This window comes from Schistocerca serialis, chromosome 4 (genome assembly GCF_023864345.2).
Source record: "Schistocerca serialis cubense isolate TAMUIC-IGC-003099 chromosome 4, iqSchSeri2.2, whole genome shotgun sequence".
Classification (NCBI taxonomy): domain Eukaryota; kingdom Metazoa; phylum Arthropoda; class Insecta; order Orthoptera; family Acrididae; genus Schistocerca; species Schistocerca serialis.
Genome location: NC_064641.1, coordinates 465,999,210 through 466,021,547, shown reverse-complemented (window position 1 = coordinate 466,021,547; position 22,338 = coordinate 465,999,210). Strand labels below are relative to the sequence as shown.

At 43.0% G+C, this 22,338-nt stretch overlaps 1 protein-coding gene across 1 annotated transcript in view; it reads right to left on the bottom strand.

Annotated features, from left to right (window-relative positions):
• The window catches only part of LOC126474539 (dentin sialophosphoprotein-like), a 176,128-nt gene extending 158,370 nt beyond the window's left edge, over nt 1-17,758 (bottom strand). Inside the window, exons 1-2 of the mRNA XM_050102011.1 lie at nt 17,701-17,758; nt 14,214-14,951 (exon numbers count right to left, since the gene is read on the bottom strand). Of these exons, the coding sequence (XP_049957968.1) occupies nt 14,214-14,951; nt 17,701-17,758 (796 nt within the window). The remainder of the gene's footprint in view (nt 1-14,213; nt 14,952-17,700) is intronic.
• Between the last annotated feature and the right edge of the window lie 4,580 nt (nt 17,759-22,338).

Sequence of the window (22,338 nt, the reverse complement as noted above, 5' to 3'; positions counted from 1 at the left end):
GGCAGAAGTAAAGCTGTGAGTAGCGGGCGTGAGTCGTGCTTCGGTAGCTCAGATGGTAGAGCACTTGCCCGCAAAAGGCAAAGGTCCCGAGTTCGAGTCTCGGTCGGGCACACAGTTTTAATCTGCCAGGAAGTTTCATAACAGCGCACACTCCGCTGCAGAGTGAAAATCTCATTCTGGAAACATCCCCCAGGCTGTGGCTAAGCCATGTCTCCGCAATATCCTTTCTTTCAGGAGTGCTAGTTCTGCAAGGTTCGCAGGAGAGCTTCTGTAAAGTTTGGAAGGTAGGAGACGAGGTACTGGCAGAAGTAAAGCTGTGAGTACCGGGCGTGAGTCGTGCTTCGGTAGCTCAGATGGTAGAGCACTTGCCCGCGAAAGGCAAAGGTCCCGAGTTCGAGTCTCTGTCGGGCACACAGTTTTAATCTGCCAGGAAGTTTCATAACAGCGCACACTCCGCTGCAGAGTGAAAATCTCATTCTGGAAACATCCCCCAGGCTGTGGCTAAGCCATGTCTCCGCGATATCTTTTCTTTCAGGAGTGCTAGTTCTGCAAGGCTCGCAGGAGAGCTTCTGTAAAGTTTGGAAGGTAGGAGACGAGGTACTGGCAGAAGTAAAGCTGTGAGTAGCGGGCGTGAGTCGTGCTTCGGTAGCTCAGATGGTAGAGCACTTGCCCGCAAAAGGCAAAGGTCCCGAGTTCGAGTCTCGGTCGGGCACACAGTTTTAATCTGCCAGGAAGTTTCATAACAGCGCACACTCCGCTGCAGAGTGAAAATCTCATTCTGGAAACATCCCCCAGGCTGTGGCTAAGCCATGTCTCCGCAATATCCTTTCTTTCAGGAGTACTAGTTCTGCAAGATTCGCAGGAGAGCTTCTGTAAAGTTTGGAAGGTAGGAGACGAGGTACTGGCAGAAGTAAAGCTGTGAGTACCGGGCGTGAGTCGTGCTTCGGTAGCTCAGATGGTAGAGCACTTGCCCACGAAAGGCAAAGGTCCCGAGTTCGAGTCTCGGTCGGGCACACAGTTTTAATCTGCCAGGAAGTTTCATAACAGCGCACACTCCGCTGCAGAGTGAAAATCTCATTCTAGAAGTATCAATGCTGGTCATTTGTTAAACCTGCTGGAACCTTTGTCGGATTACTTTCCAGATACTGATACTGACATCGATTGGGTACAAAATCCATTTACCATTAACAGGTAATCTGATGCTAACCGTCCTGGAATGCGATGAATTCATTGATCTTCAGAGCTCAACTGCATTAAAACATACGGCTGAGTTTGTGTCATTGAACGAGTACTGGGTTAGTCTTGAGAATGAATACACTGAAGAAACCAAAAGGTTATCTTACCTTTGCTACGTTTCGTTACAACGTGTTGTTGTGCAAGAGGTCGTGAACAAATGCTGCTCTAGACAAGCGCATATAACTGTGAGCTATGATACCTAACTTTAAAAGAAATGTTAATAAAACTGCAGAACTTTAATTCTTCAGATTAGAAGTTATCGTAAACTATAAAAAATGGAACTGCATCACTAAGAAAATATTTCTAATAAATGTTTTTGTTCTTATTTTGAATTTCAGTGTCCTCCACATATATTAATTTGATGTGGATTTCAGTAAGATAATAGGACTTTGCTGAGTATCCCGTTACTTAAATAGTTTAGGAATCACTGTTCTAAGGTAAAGATACATGTTTCCATATTACGCAACATAGTCAAATTTATTTAACAAAGAAGCATGTTCTCTCTTTCAAGCATCCCTTACTCATGTCCAATCGCCGAAAATTCAAACTATAATGTACGTGAAGAGAGGATTACTGTTGTCTTACCGTGAAAGTAGATGCTTTTCGTTGAAGAACAGTCGGAGCAGTGAACCTGGGGAACAGATACGAACAATACAGCGAAGGGGCCATGTGCAAAGAGGTTGAAAAGAATGATCGCCTAAGAGAGCATGTGCGAAACGGCAACCTTTAGATTACAGCAGTTCAGGACGACCCGTACTACGATGTACAGGTACCTGCTCACTTTCGGCACCACGTCACAACACAACAACCAACAGTCGCAGAAAAATACATTAATGTCATAAAATGCAACTGCGTAGGGTTTGATTTCACCAATCGAAGCGAAAGTTTTGAACCATTTTGCGTGTGACTAAATCTGTATAGAAGAAGAAAGTTAGACTTGAGTTCTACATCTTTGATTTTCAAGTGTAAAAATGCCGTTAGTAAAAGAGTAAATACCAGCAGACAATGTTGGGGGAACTCGGCTCAGCAAAGAGGGAGAATGCAGTACATATATAGTGTCTGTTCTTTCGCACAAGTGAGAAAGAGCAGGCACCATCTTGATCCAGCAGCCACTATGAACTCACACACAAAGGAATCGCAAACCTTGGCTGTGAGTGGGTACTGATTTCAATCAATGGGAGGTTGAAAATTTTTGCCACACCGAAATTCGAATCCGGATCTCCTGCTCACTAGACAGATATTCAGACCACTTTTGAAAAAAAAAAAAAAAAAAAAAAAAAAAAAAAAAAAAAAGAGGTCGCGATTGTTCGTTGCATTTGGTATGGGAGACTTCCTTGACAGACGCTGAAGTTCATTGTTAATTCGTTTACTCAGCTTTTTTATTGCCGAGGGCCAACAGCCCTCTGACCCAAGTGTCGGCGTGCACTGAGCCACCCGAACACAGTGGTCACCGCAACTGCACGCGCGTTTCTAGAACGTTTCCCGTCAGGCGCCAAAAGAACAGACTCAGTATATGATTAAGGCGAGACGGCCAATGATCGCTTCAGTGCAGATGCAGACCACGCCCGAAATCTTATGAAATCGGCAAAATAGCGCGAGATATGAGGATAATGGACAAGGGGCACTGAATCGTAGTGTGTGGATAAGTTAAAAATTTTGGTCTGACGGGAGGTGCGCTATGGTCTAGAGTGGTACGTGCAGTTGGACTGACCATTGTGTCCAGATGGCTTAGAGGCCAGAGCATCTGATTAGTAAGCAGGAGACGCGGGTTCGAATCCCGGTCCGGCACAATATGCAACTTTCTTCATGGATTTAAACCAGTGCCCACTCGCAGCCAACGTCTGTAGCTCCTTTGTGTCTTAAAGGAGAAAAAAGAATTCAAAGATTCCGGATTTGATGATGTAGCTGAGGGATAATCAATAGACATGGAACTAACATTGAGTATGGTGTCGCTAATCAGTTTCATAAAGGAATGTCGAGAGGAAATCCTGAAAGAATGTAAGAGAGATCAAGAGGAATTCGAGAGGGAAATAAAATCAGCGTTGGGAAAAGTAGAGAGGGAATCACGAAGGTATTTAAAGGGAGTCACAAAAAGAAACATAGCCATGTGTAACGAAAAGCAAAACTCTCCTATTTTTCTTACCGAATGTTCAATACCACTGGAGCCACAGCTGAAACCAACGTCAGAGTCGGACTCACTAGTTGGAAGATCTACGTACAACCTTAGCAAGTCGTGCCGAATGCCTGCTTTTGCAATCTCAGACAACGAGAGCAGTAGCATGTGTCCAGTGAACTGGTTGCTAGTCAGTACAGATTCAGATGTGTTGTCAGTGGACGATGAACGGACTTCCAGCGGAAGGTTCAAGCAAAGCATGTTGTGACGTCGCGAGTTAATGCGTGATAACAATTATTGCAGTAAGCTACATTGCAGTACAACCTGCAGTATTGGTGCCGGAGGCTGTGAAGGAGGCAGCAAGTTGTGTCCTAGCAATGTGTCCTGTGCACCTGTTGCTACTGCAGCGTGTGAACGCGCCAGTGTGTCACTTACCAGGAGCTTATATTCAAAGTGCAAGAGAGATGGAACAAATGTTAGATGATCTAAACACAGAAGTAGAAGAATATGGAATGAAGATTAACAAGAAGAAAACGAAAAGCATGGTAACTGGAGGAAAGGGGAGAAAGCCTATGAAAATAGGGGGAGAGGAAACAGAGCAAGTGAATAACTTCAATTACTTGGGAACTGTAATAATGGATGATATGTATTGCTCAACAGAAATTAGGAAAAGAATTGCAATGGCAAAAGAAGGATTCAAGAGGAAACAGAAATTACTTTGTGGACCACTAAACAAAGATGTGAGGAAAAGGCTTGCCAAATGCTACATATGGAGCGTTGCACTATATGGTGCGGAGACCTGGACATTGAGGAAGGAAGATGAAAGAAGATTTGAGACACTAGACATGTGGATATGGAGAAGAATGGAAAAAAGTGAAGTGAGAAGACCGAGTAAGGAATGGAAAAGTGTTAAGAAGAGTTGGAGAAGAAAGAAACATGCTGAAAGTCATCAGAAAGAGAAAACGGAACTGGATTGGACATTGTTTGAGGAGGGGCTGGTTATTGAAGGAAGAAATAGATGGAATGGTGGAGGGAAAAAGGGGAAGAGGAAAAAGAAGATATCAAATGCTGGACAATATCAAACGAGGCAAATATTCAGAAATGAAAAGACTGGCTATGGACAGACAAGAGTGGAAGAGGCTTAACCCATGACAAGACCTGCCGTAAGGCAGAATACCATACATACATACATACATACATATTCAAACCCCCTATGAATCTAAATAAACTATACTAAATATAGTTCAATCTTGTTCAAAATCGGTACGCTAGTTTTTATTATTCAAGATAAGATTGTGTAAAAATTTCAGCCTTCTATCTGTCATAGCCAAAACCGACAGTTAGGGAATCAAATTCAGTTAGGAACAATAACATTTTATCTTTTGGTATCATTTGAAAACATAACCAGAACTCTCAGTGTGCAGAATTATTTAATTAAGATTTAATTACAAAACTTTAATTATTTTTCATTTTCGTAATATAAAATTCAGACAAAATTTTATTTGTGTCTTATATTGTTGTGGGAATAAATGAGAGTGAGTGAGTGTGTGTATGTGGGACATATGTTAATTTCAAGATTAATTTTATATATTACATTACGTAATCAAAGTGGGCAGATTTTAGTGCCAGATTTCTCTTCGTTTGGTATTGTTAAACATTATATTAGTATTTGCATGTGGGAACGGCGTAAATGCATCTGTCAGTAGTGATTGGAGCAGGCCAACAATTCTTGTGATTGGCCAGCTAAAATGATAGGCCAATCAGAGTTTAGCAGTTCCCGCGCACTGCTAGATACATATGCTGTGGTAGAAGCAGCATTCAAGCGGTCGCTAGTCAGCTATTGGACGTGCAGGTCATGTTGAACGTTTCAGTCTTCATTACGTGTAAAATGAAGAAGTAATTGGTTTCTCGCGTCCAGATTGTGTTGCCGTGAAGGCAGTTGCATTTACGAACAGATTGGTGAAAGTTGGAAGTTTTGGAATTGGTTTGTTGGAAAGATAACCGCGTGTGAATTTTCGGTCTGTGCGTAAATTCCGCGTGGCGTGTTTCGTATACATATACGGAATAATTTTGGGGGGCAATGTCTTTACTAGAAATCCACTGAAAAGGATCGAGTGTGAAACTCATCTACAGTAGCGCAGTATTGACTGTGAGATCGCGTAATTATTCGGGTCGGACTTAAGTACATTTCTGGCTGCTTTGCGTGTGATCTGGATTGCATGAACTGTGAACTGAGAGTAGTAGTTTCGTTAGTTAATTACATGAGGGCTTGATGGCAGGTTTTTTCGTTTGAGCTAAAGGAAATAAAAAGGATTGTATTACAACTGTGACATTTTACTGAAGGAAAGAAGCAACTGCCTTCTGCCAGAAAATTATTATGACGAATTTACAGGATAGCTGGCTACTAGAGTTTATGCGGACTTTGCTATGTACGTATCGGCGATCGGCGACGTTTTCATCAACGCTGCTTTTCCGCCGTCCGAACAATACATACGTATGCAGAGAAACGAGATGGTGAACTGACGCCGTACTGAGGTAGGTGGAACTTTTGCAGTGAACAGTACGAAGAAAGAGAATTATTACCCGCCCCGCCGCAATGTGAAGGTTATTGTTAGAGAGGAACTGAAGTAGACTGATAAAAAAAAAAAAGATACGATTCGTTAAGGCAAAAAAGTTGGAACTAAGTTATTTCTGTAAAAATAAAAAGACGGTTTCTCATGAGATGACATTCCTGGCAAAATACTGGTCTAAAAGCTCATAAGATTAGAGTCTAAATATCGTCATCAGCCGATCACACAACCAGATGTATAACGGAACATACTCCAAGTTATTGAAATTTTTTTTAGAGAAGTCACTACCTTGAACTGCTGCTGGTAAACCTTTCGGAATGTAAGGATGTGGCTCACGAAGCTCTTCTGTTCCTAACGTTTCGTTCAGAACTGCGCTGGGCATCTTCCTCCTCCACTGAGTCTTGCCGAAGGGTTTCGTGGACCACGACCTTATACCCCTCAATGTTTACTAGCAACAATGACATCCGGTCTTGGAAGCCTTCATTCTGTCACTATCTGGAACTCCCGTATAAGGAACGTCACTTAGTATGTAGGCACGAAAAGCCTGCTGCACGAAGTTCACAGTCAGATGATTTGCGTAATAATCAAATTGTAGAGCCGGGCGAAGAATATTTGTGAAAATCGAAAGCGAAATGAAACCATGGGAGAGAAGAGAAACCGCCTCTGGAAAAAGTTTGTGAAGAAGGCAAGATTATCACCATGAACATACGGGACGGAATTATGGCTCACGGAAGTACAGTCAGGGGCTCAGAACGAAGTGGAATGATATTAGAGGACGGAGAACAGATCAACAGCGTGCTCATGGACGGGTGCGAAACGTAGCAGCCAGAGCCAAAGGAGCATGTCCTTGTCCGAAGGTTTACGATGACTGTGTTGTATTTTTCAAGTAATGTATTAGTATCTCAGATCTGTCCAAGTTTTTTGGATAAAAGGAAACCTGCAATTTATGATGTCACGATTGAAGCATACTCTGCCAATTCCGAGAAAGTAGATTCTTGCTTCGGCATTTTAAGGGACTCTGGAAAAATTCAAAGCAATCCGAAGCAAAGTGGTTTGGTAGATCCTGAGAAACATGTACGAAAAAATAAAACTATTGGGAATCGAGCGAGAAATTTTGGATTACCTTTTTTCGTGCATTCCAGGTCCATAGAGTGCATATCTTCCGGCAAGTTCCTCCTTTAGCTTCCTCTTTGTCCTCCTTCTGTTTACTGTAGCTTGTATATTAAGGCTATTTACAGCCCTGTCAGCAGCACGAAGGCGTTCCTTGTCTGAAGCAAGTACCATGTTGAAACCTATCTTCATTCCCATATTTCGAAATACCTTGCACCTTACAACGTTGTCATCACTGAAGGCAGAAGAGGCATCTTGAACACCGGATCGAAGTGTTTCCATTCCAACAAACACAGTCTTTGAGATTCTTGGCCGTATAACACTATTTACACTTTCATTGGCGCTTTGAGTTTTTCCATGAACACACTTTTTCAACAGTTCAAGTGCTACTAAGTCTCTGAAAATAGGTGTTATCCCCTCCATTCCCGCATCAGGCAGACTGTGTTTATGAGTGTACATTTCACCAGTTAGCAATCCCTTGTTGTACTTACACCAACTGTTTTCTCCTTTGCGGCACAAGTAATGAAGAGAACTTTCATCATTTAAAAAAGCATGAAAAAAAGAGCCCAAACAGCCTTCTTCATTTCATCGACACTGTGTGTGTTCTGCCTAACAGCCATTCCATAATAGTTGTGGTTTTTTTCAATTACACTGTCACTTAACCTTCCCTATCCATCCAACCCTTTACCATCACTGAGTTTTTGTTTTTTGTATGTAGCTTTCAGTCGCCGAAGTCTTGATCCCATTCGTTTCTGTATGTGTCCACTACATTCAGATTTCTGCACTGAATATTTTCAGGATCAAAAAAGAGTAAATAAACATGAAACACACGACAATTGATTGAGCGATATTTATCGAACTATCACAGGTTAGCCAAAACATTTATTGTGTAACACTTATTTTCACTCACATCACTAAAATGTACACGATGAGCTTGTAGATTCATGAGTACAACATTTGACAGCAATTTAATAGCGCGATGGTGGCTCACACCTATGCAGCACATATTTCAAAAATATTTTAAAAATAGTTGTAGTCTTCCGAACTGAACAAATTACATATCAGTTCAAAAGGGAAAGCCTGTAGACTTTTAAAATGCAAACAAGTAAAAATTGAACATTTCATGAATTTGGACCTTTACCGAACCCCTTAAAGAAATTTCATGATTTTGGGAGAATTACTTCAAGGTAATGTCACTGTATTTGTAACAATTAAATACCATTGTTTCATGCTACAGAAGATTTTCAAGACATTAAGGAGGAACCATTGAGCGACAAGAATGTTCCAAATGAGTTTCATGATATTTTTACTACATCAGCATAAAGCTAGTAATACTTGTAAAACCTCAGTAACTACTTCATATTTACTCTTGCTCTAGTTTTTTTCATTTTTTACATTATAGCCGAGTGAGTTAGGTTATAGCTAACAGGAGAATGATCTCACCCGCCATATCGAGATCTAGTTTAGTAAATTTTCATTGCTTTCTGAGGACTCTCGAATTCAGATTTCAATGAACTATTCTTGCTAATCGCGGTATTCATTGCTTATGTACTTTCAGCAGTATACACCTGAAGATGGCCAGAAGACTCAATGCGCGAAATGTTGTGACTGCAAGTCACTGAGGACTGACAGTTCTCCAGAAATTTCGGTGAACAACCTTTACGCCAGAAAAATTTTGAATGTCATCAATGCTTATTTGCGTGCTTTTACTTACCTTATTTACTTTTGTTATTACGTTTTTCTCAACACTTTAGATTATTGAAAAAGATGGATTGTGTGAATGACTGATGAGTATACCACGATTTACCTCTCTGAGGAGACCTATTTTTCTTCTACTGAAAACTATTTGTTTAGATCTGTTGATTTCTGTTACGCTTCTTTTATTTAGCCAAGTAACTTCTGATTTTGAGATTTGAATATTAACTGCTAAATATACTGCCGTCCACTCTCAGATCGTCAAACTGTGTGAAACATAGTCAGTCGAGTAACATATGTATGGTGTTTTTTCATCTTCTTATCTCTGCGGTGTTATCTCTTTAGTAGACGCACAAGAGAAGTCTTCCAATGGACACCGTTGTCTCTACCCACTATCCCTCGATGAGGAGTCGGCAGCTGCTCAGTAGCTGCGCTGCCAGGTGACCAGTTCTTGAATCCTCAAGCAGCTAGTGGCATTAGACTTACTGAGGCTACCAGAGATAATTCTTCTAAACTGTCATCGATCTTCTTGTTTTGAAGGTGGAAGGATTGGTGCGATTATAATATTATATCGTAAACAAAAAAAAATAATTGATGCCATTTACCACAAGATCTCTATACGTGTTCCAATACATATCAACAATATAGTAAATATTTCAGAATATCGTATAAAGAATTTCTACGATAAAATAATATTATTGTATTGTTGTGTATTGTGTCTCATAACACCATCGCTTACCATGGACTACTGCGACACTGATGCGTGTCTCTTCCTAACTGCTATAATGCAAACGAGGCACAGACGATCATTCACGGTTTATTGGCATTTTATTCTGCGTAGATCGATGATAATCAAGAATTATATGCAGTTGTTGGAGTTTTAACTGTTCTCTATATTCCTAAAGTGTTGCAATATTTTTTCTCATAAGGACAGAGGCACTGGCTAAGAAGTTGAATGACTCCGGCTGGAAAGGCGTTATTAGAAAAAATTACTGATGACCGATCACACAAAGATATTAACCATATCTGAAGCAGTCGTTGTCATGTGTAAAACAAAATCTACAAAATGCACAGAAGACAAATTGGAGGATAAAACGACAGTATTGTAGTAACCCGACGTGAGCCGCAACATACTTACTGTAGAAGCTCACTCTCAGATCAGAGGTGAAACGGGTTTTTTGGTCATCGCGAGCACCGGCATACAGGAGTGAAAAAGCGGCAGAGTCAAGCAGAGATTTTTCAGGTCTCTATGCTGGGAGACGGTACAGAATGACTCGAACGTTGGGCTTTTCTCTCTCCAGAGCAGTCTTTTGTCAATGCAAGTTACTCAGTAAAAAGCCCCAGACGTTAAGCTTCATGCACTGGCTCCCATGTTACTACGCAAATGACACCTATCTCTCCTATTTCAGCATAATGTTATCTTAACAATCGTGACATGTTTTTTGAAATTTTTTCTCGAAACTGCAAGTTTATGAGAACCAATAACTCTGCTTAACAGCGTTTTCGTCTGCTCGGCTTAGTCGTGGATTCTGTGCTCAAAAATGAAGTGATGTTTGCAACTTGGATTCACTAAGATTTAACATCGATATGCTTTAAAACGGTGTATACGGGGTAATCTGGCATGGTTAAATTTAACTGTTACGTAGATGTGTATAATAAAATGCCAATAATGGTCATCAGTTCAGAAATCAAACTACAGGACTTGAAGAAAGTTTGGTAACATTGACGATAAGTCGTATTCAATGACATAGTATCGTTACGTGACAAATTTCTAGTCCCATCATTTGGTCTTCTTCCCTGATAACTAGTGCAGTTAGTAATGAAGATGGCGAACAGTTCCGTTACGATGTTTCTTTAGTATAGAAACATTGTCAGGACAAATGGAGTCCACAGTATGATCTGACTGCTCTTAGACATAACGAAGAAACGGTCTCAGGTGTTGCAGGAAATCAGAAATTAAAATCTTTATGCATATTTCTTCACACTTCTCCACTCCCATATTGCTAATTCCCGATTAATCTTTGTACTGACACGGATTTATTTGTTATTTACGTTTGGAACTCTCTTTGATCTGAAACTATTAAATAAAATATACTCGCAACAGCACTCACAAAATGTCATTCCTATGTCTTAAAAATCACCAATGGAAAATTATGCATATATAAAAATGCTAGTTACTCCACACTCTCCCTTACTGTGCCTCTTTGCGCCCATCACCAATTCTGATTATCATCTCTCTCATAAACCCCTACCACACTGAAGGGCCAAAGAAACTGACATAGGCATGCGTATTCAAATACAGAGAGATGTAAACAGGCAGAATACGGCGCTGCGGTCAGCAAGTCTCTGGCGCAGTTGTTAGATCGGTTACTGCTGATACAAAGGCAGGTCATCAAGATTTAAGTGAGTCCGAACGTAGTGTTATAGTCGGTGCACGAGCGATGGGACACAGTACCCCGAGGTAGCGACGAAGTAAGGATTTTACCTCACGATCATTTCACGGGTGACACCGTGAATATCAGGAATCCGGTAAAACATAAAATTTCCGACATCGCTGCTGCCGGAAAAAGATCCTGCAAGAACGGGACCAACTGAAGAGAATCGTTCAACGTCACAGAAGTGCAACCCTTCCGCAAATTGCTGCAGATTTCAACGCTGGGCCATCAACAAATGTCGGCGTGCGGACCTTTCAACGAAACATCATCGATACAAGCTTTCGGAGCCGAACGCCCACTCGTATTCCCTTGATGACAGAAAGCTTCAGGCCTCGTCTAGGCCCGTCAACACCGACATTGGACTGTTGATGACTGGAAACATGTTGCCTGGTCGGGCGACCCTCTTCAAATTGTATCGAACGGATGGATGTGTACAGATACGGGTATGGAGACAACCTCATGAATCCACTGACCCTGCATGTCAATGGGGGAATGTTCAAGCTGATGGAGGCTCTGTAATGATGTTGGGCGTGTGCAGTTGGAGTGATATGGGACACCTCATACGCCTTGATACGACTCTGACAGGTGACACGTACTTAAGCATCTTGTCTCATCACCTGAATCCACTCACGTCCATTATGCATTTCGACGGACTTGGACAATTATAGCAGGACAATGTGACACCCCACAGGTCCAAAATTGCTGCAGAGTGGCTCCAGGAACACTCTTCTGAACACTTCTGCTGGCCACCAAACTCTCCAGACATGAATATTATTGAGCATAACTGGAATGCCTTGTAATGTGATGTTCAAAAGAGATGTCCACCCCTCGTACTCATACGTATTTATGGATATGCCTACAGGATTCATGTTGTCAACTCTCTCCAGCACTACTTCAGACATTAGTTGAGTTCAGGCCATGTTGTGTTGCTGGATTTCTGCGTGCTCGTTGGGGGCCCTATACAATGTTAGACTGGTGTAGCAGTTTCTTTGGGAATTCAGTGTATTTGTAATGGGGTAAAAAGGATGAGATAATGGGATGATGGCAAAGGTGTTGAAGCCAGCACGTCGGTAATGACGTTATACTGAAGAAAGGAAACAAATCAGCCACACATGGTAGAAAAATAGGTTTATTGAATAGATAAAAGTTTGGAGAGTTACTTCAAGCTGCGCTAAGGATACTTTATTTCGAATTCGAACAAACAAATAAGTCTGTTCACTGTATAAAAAATTTATTTGTGCTCAAAGTACAATAAATATTGACTGTAAAACAATATAATAGTTACAGCTGCTACATTCTCCTGTAATAGTATATCTGCATCAGATTATGTTGATATACAGAGTGGAATCCATTAATGATGTCGGCGTAAGATCTGTGCCAAGAAGTACCATATACTGCCAAGGTGGGTAGGTGCCTTACAGCCTGCAGCCCAAGGCCAATCACAGACTCTCAGTTCTGGGTTGAAGTAGAGTCCAGCAGGACAAGGCATGGTTACTGGAATACCATGCTCACATACACAGTACTTTCCACAGTCAGTTGCATGTGGCAGCAAAGTAACATCTGATCCGGCATCTTCGTGTAATGGGCAACTTCCCACAGCAGGGCAATCACCAATATTACCTTCTGTAGTACTGCCCCCATTATCATTGCCATTTTCATTATCAGACTGACCATTGTCGTCATTACCACCACTGCCTTCATCATTTCCATCACCTCCATCACTACCATCACCTCCATCACTACCACCACCTCCATCTCCACCATCACCTCCATCTCCACCATCGCCCCCATCTCCACCATTGCCTCCATCTCCACCATCACCTCCATCTCCACCATCGCCTCCATCTCCACCATTGCCTCCATCTCCACCATTGCCTCCATCTCCACCATCACCTCCATCTCCAGCATCACCTCCATCACCACCATCTCCACCATCACCTCCATCTCCTCCATCACCTCCGTCTCCTCCATCGCCTCCGTCTCCTCCATCGCCTCCGTCTCCACCATCGCCTCCATCTCCAGCATCACCTCCATCACCACCATCTCCACCATTGCCTCCATCTCCACCATCACCTCCATCTCCAGCATCACCTCCATCACCACCATCTCCACCATCACCTCCATCTCCTCCATCGCCTCCGTCTCCTCCATCGCCTCCGTCTCCTCCATCGCCTCCGTCTCCAGCATCACCTCCATCACCACCATCTCCACCATCACCTCCGTCTCCACCACCGCTTCCGTCTCCACCATTACCTCCGTTTCCACCATCACCTCCGTCTCCAGCACCGCCTCCGTCTCCACCATCGCCTCCGTCTCCACCATCGCCTCCATCTCCAGCATCACCTCCATCACCACCGTCTCCACCATCACCTCCGTCTCCACCATCACCTCCGTCTCCACCATCACCTCCGTCTCCACCATCACCTCCATCTCCACCATCGCTGTCTCCACCATCGCCTCCGTCTCCAGCATCGCCTCCGTCTCCTCCATCGCCTCCATCTCCCCCATCACCTCCTTCTCCTCCATCGCCTCCGTCTCCTCCATCGCCTCCGTCTCCACCATTGCCTCCATCTCCAGCATCACCTCCATCACCACCGTCTCCACCATCACTTCCATCTCCACCATCGCCTCCGTCTCCACCATCGCCTCCGTCTCCACCATCGCCTCCATCTCCAGCATCACCTCCATCTCCAGCATCGCCTCCGTCTCCACCATCGCCTCCATTTCCACCATCACCTCCATCTCCACCATCACCTCCATCTCCACCATCACCTCCATTTCCACCATCACCTCCGTCTCCACCATCGCCACCGTCTCCACCATCGCCTCCATCGCCACCGTCTCCACCATCGCCTCCATCGCCACCGTCTCCACCGTCGCCTCCGTCTCCACTGTTGCCTCCATCGCCTCCATGTCCACCATCACCTCCATCTCCACCATTGCCTCCATCTCCACCATCACCTCCATCTCCTCCATCTCCACCATTGCCTCCATGTCCTCCATCTCCTCCATCTCCACCATTGCCTCCATGTCCACCATCACCTCCATCTCCACTATCGCCTCCACCACCATTTCCACTGTCACTGTCATCTTCATTACTCTGACTGTTGTTACCACTGTTGTTTTCATCATCGTTACTACTGCTGTTGCTATTGCCACTGTCATCTTCATCACTCTCATTGCTGCCACTGTTATTACCACTATTATTTTCATCATCATTACCACTATCATCTTCATCACTGTCATTACTGCCATTGTGATTACCACTGTTGTTTTCATCATCGTTACTATTGCTGTTGCTACTGTTACTGTCGTCTTCATCATTCTCATTGCTGCCACTGTTACTACCACTAGTATTTTCATCATCATTACTACTGTCATCTTCATCACTGTCATTACTGCCGCTGTTATTACCACTAGTATTTTCCTCATCACTACTACTGCTGTTACTATCATCTCCATCACTTTCATTGCTGCCACTGTTATCACCACTAGAATTTTCATTGTCACTTCCACTGCTGTCACTGCTGTCATTACTACTGCTGTCGCTGCTGTCATCTTCTTCGCTTCTGCTTCTGTTTTCTTTCTCTTGAAATATAGCTTTTATGAGACTAGACCAGCCATATAAAGGTTTCTTCTTTACATTTTGTACTAAGTGTTGCTCACTTCTTCCATGTTCAGCATCCTCTTGTTCAGAATGTAGCCATGTGTTGTCATTCTCAACCTTTGACTGAGTAAGCGACGATTTCTGAGTGTCTGGTGTCCCAAGAGCGTGATGCTGTTCATCGGTACCTGTTGCAGTCAGATATAAAGAAGAAATAAATACATTGTGCTAAGCGTATGTACGACATGATTGTTTTACAGGAATTTCAATCGTATTTGAATTTTTTGTGGCCTGATTACAATGTATGTTGGATTTAGTTCATGTACAGTAAGTGACAAGCGGTCATCAAAGCGTTTTTAGCACCTCATTGTTGTAATAAGAATGATTTTATTTGAAATGATGTTCTTGCCTTTCCTTGATCTGGGAATATCAAATATTTACACAAGAATTTCAGAACACAGCGAAACTTGTAGCTCATCACATGTACTTTAGTGATGGAAGGGGAAGCACTGATTGGTGGTTAAACGAAGTCTAAGATTTTCTGCAAATCAGTCAGCGAACTTTCCAGTTGTGGGATGACATCACTCTCTCTTAACGTACAGAATAATATTAAATAACGTTCAATATAAAGTATAATAAGACATAATTGCGTAGGCTTCCGCGGCCAGAGTCAGTCGACATTAAAGTTTTCTGGGTATGGTACCGCGTCATAATGTATAAAACTACTGCTGCTGGAGAAGAACCAACGCTTCGGCCACGGCTGCAGCGACCTTCTTCTGGGTCTAGACCCAGCAGCAGTAGTTTTATACATTATGACGGGGCATAATAAGACAGTTTGAGTCATGTTTTCAAAGGTGCAGAAAATTTGGCCTAATGTTAATTTTTCTCATGAAGCTAGTTAAACAAAGTATGTTTGTATGCATGTCAACAACATATTCGTAGATTATGAAATCCCATTGTGAATGAATTTGACTTGTGTGGGAATGGTACCGTTACTAACTTTTCAGTAGTTTACAATTTTCTGTTAATCTGTCTACTATTAAACGTGATAGAGCATTAAACTGAAACTATTGTTATCCCTCGCATCCTCAGAGAAATTATTCAGAACATGCAACACAATAAATACTAGTAAATACTGCGAAAGATTGAGTGTTATTTCGGTAATAGAAGCTCCTGACTCTACAACAGAAACATGTTCTACATTCTTTTGTACAGTTTTTCTTTCAACTGTCATTGCTATGTTTGCACATCAGCGAATTTAAGTTGCTTATGTGCAGCATATATCATCCTTCTTCACTGAAGGCAGACTGCATATTATAAGATCAGTTACAGGGTACCTCACTGGAAAAAAAGAGTTTTACCGATTTTCATATTTGCTCATCGCAAGACATTTTTATTCACTCAGCTCCACCGTTATCTCTTTGTCAGCCTAAATCGAACAGGAGATTTTGTAACCGTATATCATAGGCTATTTTAAGCCTATTTACACCTGAAATGATATGCTAGGAACGTAAGCTTTCGGAACTTTTACCAGTCAACTACGCTGCGATGCAGAACGCCTCTTATGCAGCGTCTGCCACTGGTGCCGATTGAGCATCTCTGTAAAGCCTCAACGTTTAGTAAGTGAACCTGTAACGAAACACACTGATCTTCTCTGGATCTTCTTCTGCTACGGATTCCTAGCTAACTAGGAATATTTCAGGTATTGGTCAAACAGTGGTTTTGTAAGCTATTCCTTCGTGGATGGCTTAACTTCTGAAGGTGTTTCCAATGGATCTGCCTTATCTGCGATTTGTTTTATGTGTGTAAGTTCACTTTAAGCAGCTTCCTACACATACTCCTAGATACTGAAGAGCCACGCAATAATACACTTGAGAGTTGAGTAGAATTTTACAAGTCTTCTTCCGGTAACGCAAGAGGCGAACAAGGCAGGTCAGTGTCCAACAGATGGGTGGAATGCCAATAAGGAAGGAGAGCTGTTGTTGCATGTAATACAGCCGCATGACAGAGTTAATTGCTACACGCATTAAGAACTGGGTGTGAAAGATGCCAAGGCGGAAAAATGACATCATAGAAAGAGAGAAGAATGCCATCATCTTGTTGACCACGCAGAGTGAATTACGAAGGCATAACTCAGATGTAAGAAAGGTTATTCAGAGAACTGACGCTGCAGAACATGTTCACTACTGCTTCTGAAAGGCGAAGCTAAGATACCTTTCAGCTACAACCAGGTGCAGAAAGCTGACCAGTCGAGAAAAGGGAGTTACCATCGCCTTGCAATAGCACTGCAAGTCAAACAGTTCCTCTCTAAATGTCACTCATATTTAGTGACTGGATCTACTCGTACTCAGTTTCCAGCCAACCAGGAAGTTGGACCTATGTCATTCCATATCTTCTGTTGGAACAACGAGTCCTGCCAAGTGGATTTTGCCACTCCAGGCTGCAGTCCTGCGTTCGAGTCGAAACTGATGGGAAGCTGAGAATGACAGTCACCGCCTGGCCTTCCAGAGGCCTAGTTGGAGGGCCAAAGATCACTCAAGAATCGTCATCGCAGAGGGGCATGCCACAGGTGCTGGCTGCCTTCTGTTGCTGTAGGCGTACTCATATGCTGCGGGCCTTACACGTGACGGAGGCCGCAGTGTGACCCAGTCCACCTTCGCACATTCAGGAAGGAGCTTATGGTTGCTTTCCGTGGTGAAGTCTACGATGTCAATGACAGCACTCTCGTGATCCACTGCTCCGAGCTGCTGACGGCGGAGGCAATGCGGACAACACCGAACGAGCTGCAGCCAATGTGCCGTGATGTCACTCCAATGCTGCGGGTCTTACTCTTGTTGGGAGCTGGAGTGTGACTCAGCCCTACGATGCACACTCGGTGTAGAGCCAGTCATTGCATGCCAGAGCGCTGTGTATGAGAGTGCTCTGGTAAGCCACTACCCTTAGCTGCTAACACCAGAGGCAGCACGGACAATGCCGGATGAGCTGTAGCCAACATGCCCCGATGTAAAAGGGTGCTGACGCCGTGCTTCCGCCGCTAAAGGGGTTGAGATAGCACGGAGCGTGCGGGTGTCAGCGAATTCCCGCGTGGCTAGCGCCCTTCTGCCCGCCGCTACTGCTCTCAGCCAAGAATGAAGACAACAGCGTATTTTGGACTTTAAGTGCTTGTTTGTTAATTACCTTTTACAAGTTCCTTCGAGCGCCGAGCATGTCAGCTGCCATCGAAGTATTCCTCATCCCTGCCCAAGTGGTGACGGTCCAGCCGCACTCTGACATCGACATCCTAACACAGTCAGCTAATGCAGAGTCCGGTCCCTGGACTGATACCTTGTTTTACAGCACCCTAGTAATCTTTCTGTACCCGTCTAACTATACAATATGAGTCTTTCTATCCATCGATGCGCAATACGTTACATTTGTTTATGCCGATAATCTACTAGCAATGTCTGCAGCAAGTGTCGATCTGCTGCAGATCTTCCTGCACTTCTCTAGAATTTTCTAGCGTTGCGACTTTTCTTTGCACAACGGCATTATCCGCGAAAATGATCATGCAACTTCCGATTTTATCCAGTACGTCATTTATACTCGTATGCTGAGGAAAGTAATGGTGGTTTAACACTCCATCACTGTAGGCCTGAAGTTACTTTCACATCTGACCTTTTCTCTGCTAAGAATGATATATAGTTTTCTGTTTGCTAGAAACCCTTCAATCCAGTCACACAGCTGGTCTGTTATTCCGCAGGATTGTATATTGTTCTTTAGGCGGCAGTATGGAATTTCATTAAACACCTTCCAGAGATGACAAAACATGACATCAATCTGTGCTCCAGTATCTACTGCTTTCTGGGTCTCGTGCACGAACAGAGTGAGCTGGGTTTCACAGGTCGTTGTTTACGGCAGCCACATTGATTCCTACAGCGGAGATTTTCGAACTTCAGAAATGTCATGGTATGTGAGAATGTTCCAAAACAAGTTCCAAAATTCTATAGCAGGTCGTCGTCAGTGTTACAGGCCTATAGTTTTGCGTGTCTGTCTGCTAACCCTTTTTGAGAACCCAAATGACCTCCAATTTCTTCTGGTCACTAGGAAAGCTTCTTCTCTCCTGCGACGTACAGTACGCTGTTGATAGAAGAGGAGCTATTTCCTCATACTATGCGTAGAATTTTATGGTTCCCATCACGTCCTGTCACCTTTCCTCTGTTGAGCAGTTGCAGTTGCTTCTCTATCCCGTTGTCACTTATTTCGATATTTGTTATTTTGACGTTCGTCCGACAATTTAAAGAAGGAACAACAGCACCGTCTTCTCCTGTCAAACAACTTTTCGAAAGCGAAATTTAGTATTTGGGTCTTGTCTGTGTCATTTTCCATTAAAAGCGAGGACATTAGAGATTGAGCAGAAGCTTTGAGTAGGAAAGGATAGGTAAGGAAATCAGGATTGCGCGTTTCAAAGGAACCTACCCATTAATTGTCGTAAACGACTTAGAGGAAGCACAGGAAACGAAAATCTGTATGGCCGGAAGAGGATTTAAAACGTATTGTTGTTGTTGTGGTCTTCAGTCCTGAGAGTGGTTTGATACAGCTCTCCATCCTACTCTATCCTGTGCAAGCTTCTTCATCTCCCAGTAATTACTGCAACCTACATTCTTCTGAATCTGCCTAGTGTATTCATCTCTTGTCCCTCTACGATTTTTATCCTCCACGCTGCCCTCCAATGCTAAATTGGTGAGCCCTTGATGCCTCAGAACATGTCCCACCAACCGGTCCCTTCTTCTTCTCAAGTTGTACCACAAACTCCTCTTCTCCCCAATTCTGTTCAATACCTCCTCATTAGTTATGTGATCTACCTATCTAATCTTCAGCATTCTTCTGTAGAACCCATTTCGAAAGTTTCTATTCTCTTCTTGTGTAAACTATTTATCGTCCACGTTTCACTTCCATACGTGGCTACACTCTATACAAATACTTTCAGAAACGACTTCCTGACACTTAAATCTATACTCGTTGTTAACAAATTTCTCTTCCTCAGGAACGCCTTCCTTGACGTTGCCAGTCTACATTTTATATCCTCTCCACGTCGACCATCATCAGCTACTTTGCTCCCCAAATAGCAAAACTCCTTTACTACTTTAAGTGTCTCATTTCCTAATCCAATTCCCTCAGCATCACCCGACTTAATTCGACTACATTCCGTTATCCTCGTTTTGCTTTTGTTGATGTTCATCTTATATCCTCCTTTCAAGACACTGTCCATTCCGTTCAACTGCTCTTCCAAGTCCTTTGCTGTCTCTGACAGAATTACAATGTCATCGGCGAACCTCAAAGTTCAAAGTTTTTGTTTCTTCTTCATGAATTTTAATACCTACTCCGAACTTTTCTTTTGTTTCCTTTACTGCTTGCTCAATATAGAGATTGAATAACATCGTGGAGAGGCTACAACCCTGTCTCACTCCCTTCCCAACCAATGCTTCCCTTTCATGCCTCTCGACTCTTATAACTTCCATCTGGTTTCTCTACAAATTGTAAATAGCCTTTCGGTCCCTGTATTTTACCCTTGCCACCTTTAGAATTTGAAAGAGAGTATTCCAGTCAACATTGTCAAATGCTTTCTCTAAGTCTACAAATGCTAGAAACGTAGGTTTGCCTTTCCTTTATCTTTCTTGTAAGATAAGTCGTAAGGTCAGTATTGTCTCACGTGTTCCAACATTTCTACGGAATCCAAACTGATCTTCCTCGAGGTCGGCTTCTACTAGTTTTTCCATTCGTCTGTAAAGAATTCGCGTTAGTAATTTTGCAGTCGTGACTTATTAAACTGATAGTTCGGTAACTTCCACATCTGTCAACACCTACTTTCTTTGGGATTGGAATTATTATATTCTTTTTGAAGCTTGAGTGTATTTCGCCTGTCTCATACATCTTGCTCACCAGATGGTAGAGTTTTGTCAGGACTGGCTCTCCCAAGGCCGTCAGTAGTTCTAATGGAATGTTGTCTACTCCCGGGGCCTTGTTTCGACTCAGGTCTTTCAGTGCTCTGTCAAACTCTTCACGCAGTATCGTATCTCCCATTTCATCTTCATCTACATCCTCTTCCATTTCCATATTATTGTCCTCAAGTACATCGCCCTTGTACAGACCCTCTATATACTCCTTCTACCTTTCTGCTTTCCATTCTTTACTTAGAACTGGGTTTCCATCTGAGTTCTTGATATTCATACAAGTGGCTCTCTTTTCTCCAAAGGTCTCTTTAATTTTCCTGTAGGCAGTATCTATCTTACCCCTCGTGAGATAGGTCTCTACATCCTTACATTTGTCCTCTAGCCATCCCTGCTCAGCCATTTTGCACTTACTGTCGATTTCATTTTTGAGACGTTTGTATTCCTTTTTGCCTGCTTCATTTACTGCATTTTTATATGTTCTCCTTTCATCAGTTAAATTCAGTATTTCTTCTGTTACCCAAGGATTGTTACTAGTTCTCGTCTTTTTACCTACTTGATCCTCTGCTGCCTTCACTACTTCATCCCTCAAAGCAACCCATTCTTCTTCTACTGTATTTCTTTCCCCCATTACTGTCAATTGTTCCCTTATTCTCTCCCTCAAACTCTGTACAACCTCTGGTTTAGTCAGTTTATCCAGGTCCCATCTCCTTAAATTCCCACCTTTTTGGAGTTTCTTCAGTTTTAATCTACAGTTCATAACCAATATATTGTGGTCAGAGTCCACATCTGCCCCTGGAAATGTCTTACAATTTAAAACCTGGTTCCTAAATCTCTGTCTTACCATTATATAATCTATCTGATACCTTCTAGTATCGTAGTCCCCCAGAATGGGCTCCGAGTATCTTGGCAGATTGCTTTGATCCGTGTACTGACTGAACACGAAACTTCTTAGGATTTTGTGTCAAGTCGGTAGATGTAATAGTTCATCTTCCAGCTTACCTGTGTGTGAGCGCCAACAGCGGGGATCTCCGGAGGACAGGCAGCCGGCGTTCCTGGGTGCTGCTGCGACCGCCGCCACCTGCAGCAACAGCAGCGCCACTGCAACCGCAGCCGCTGCCGCTGTCGGACAAACAACACAGCCTCATTCGCATCTGTCCGTAGACTTCCACTGTCAGCGCCAGTTTGAATAAAATTCTTTTGCGTGTTGGGCCTTCGTTATGAAACACTAGTCTACACAGCCGACTTTTGAAGCGGTTCTCTTCAGAATGACTGAGAGAAATTTTGTTGCCCTGAGGAAGACAGCTGTAAGGATGATCGAAACGTCGTTTTATAGTGTTTCATAACGATGTGGGCTAACACCCAAAAGCATTTTGTTCTTTTGTTCAAAGAGGCTCATCAGCGAGCTTCACGTACATACATGAGAGCGGGCACTTTCTACATCTGCAAACCGGTTTGAAGGGCATGGCAGACGCTATTTGCCAATGAACCATTCATTAGGGGTCCCTTCTGTTCCATTTACACATAGAGCACGGGAAGAATGACTGCTTAAACACCGCTATGTCTGCTGTAATTAGTGACAGCTTGTTTTCGTGATACGAACGGGAGTGAAATGTAATGGCTTTAGCATATCTCACTTAAAGCAGAT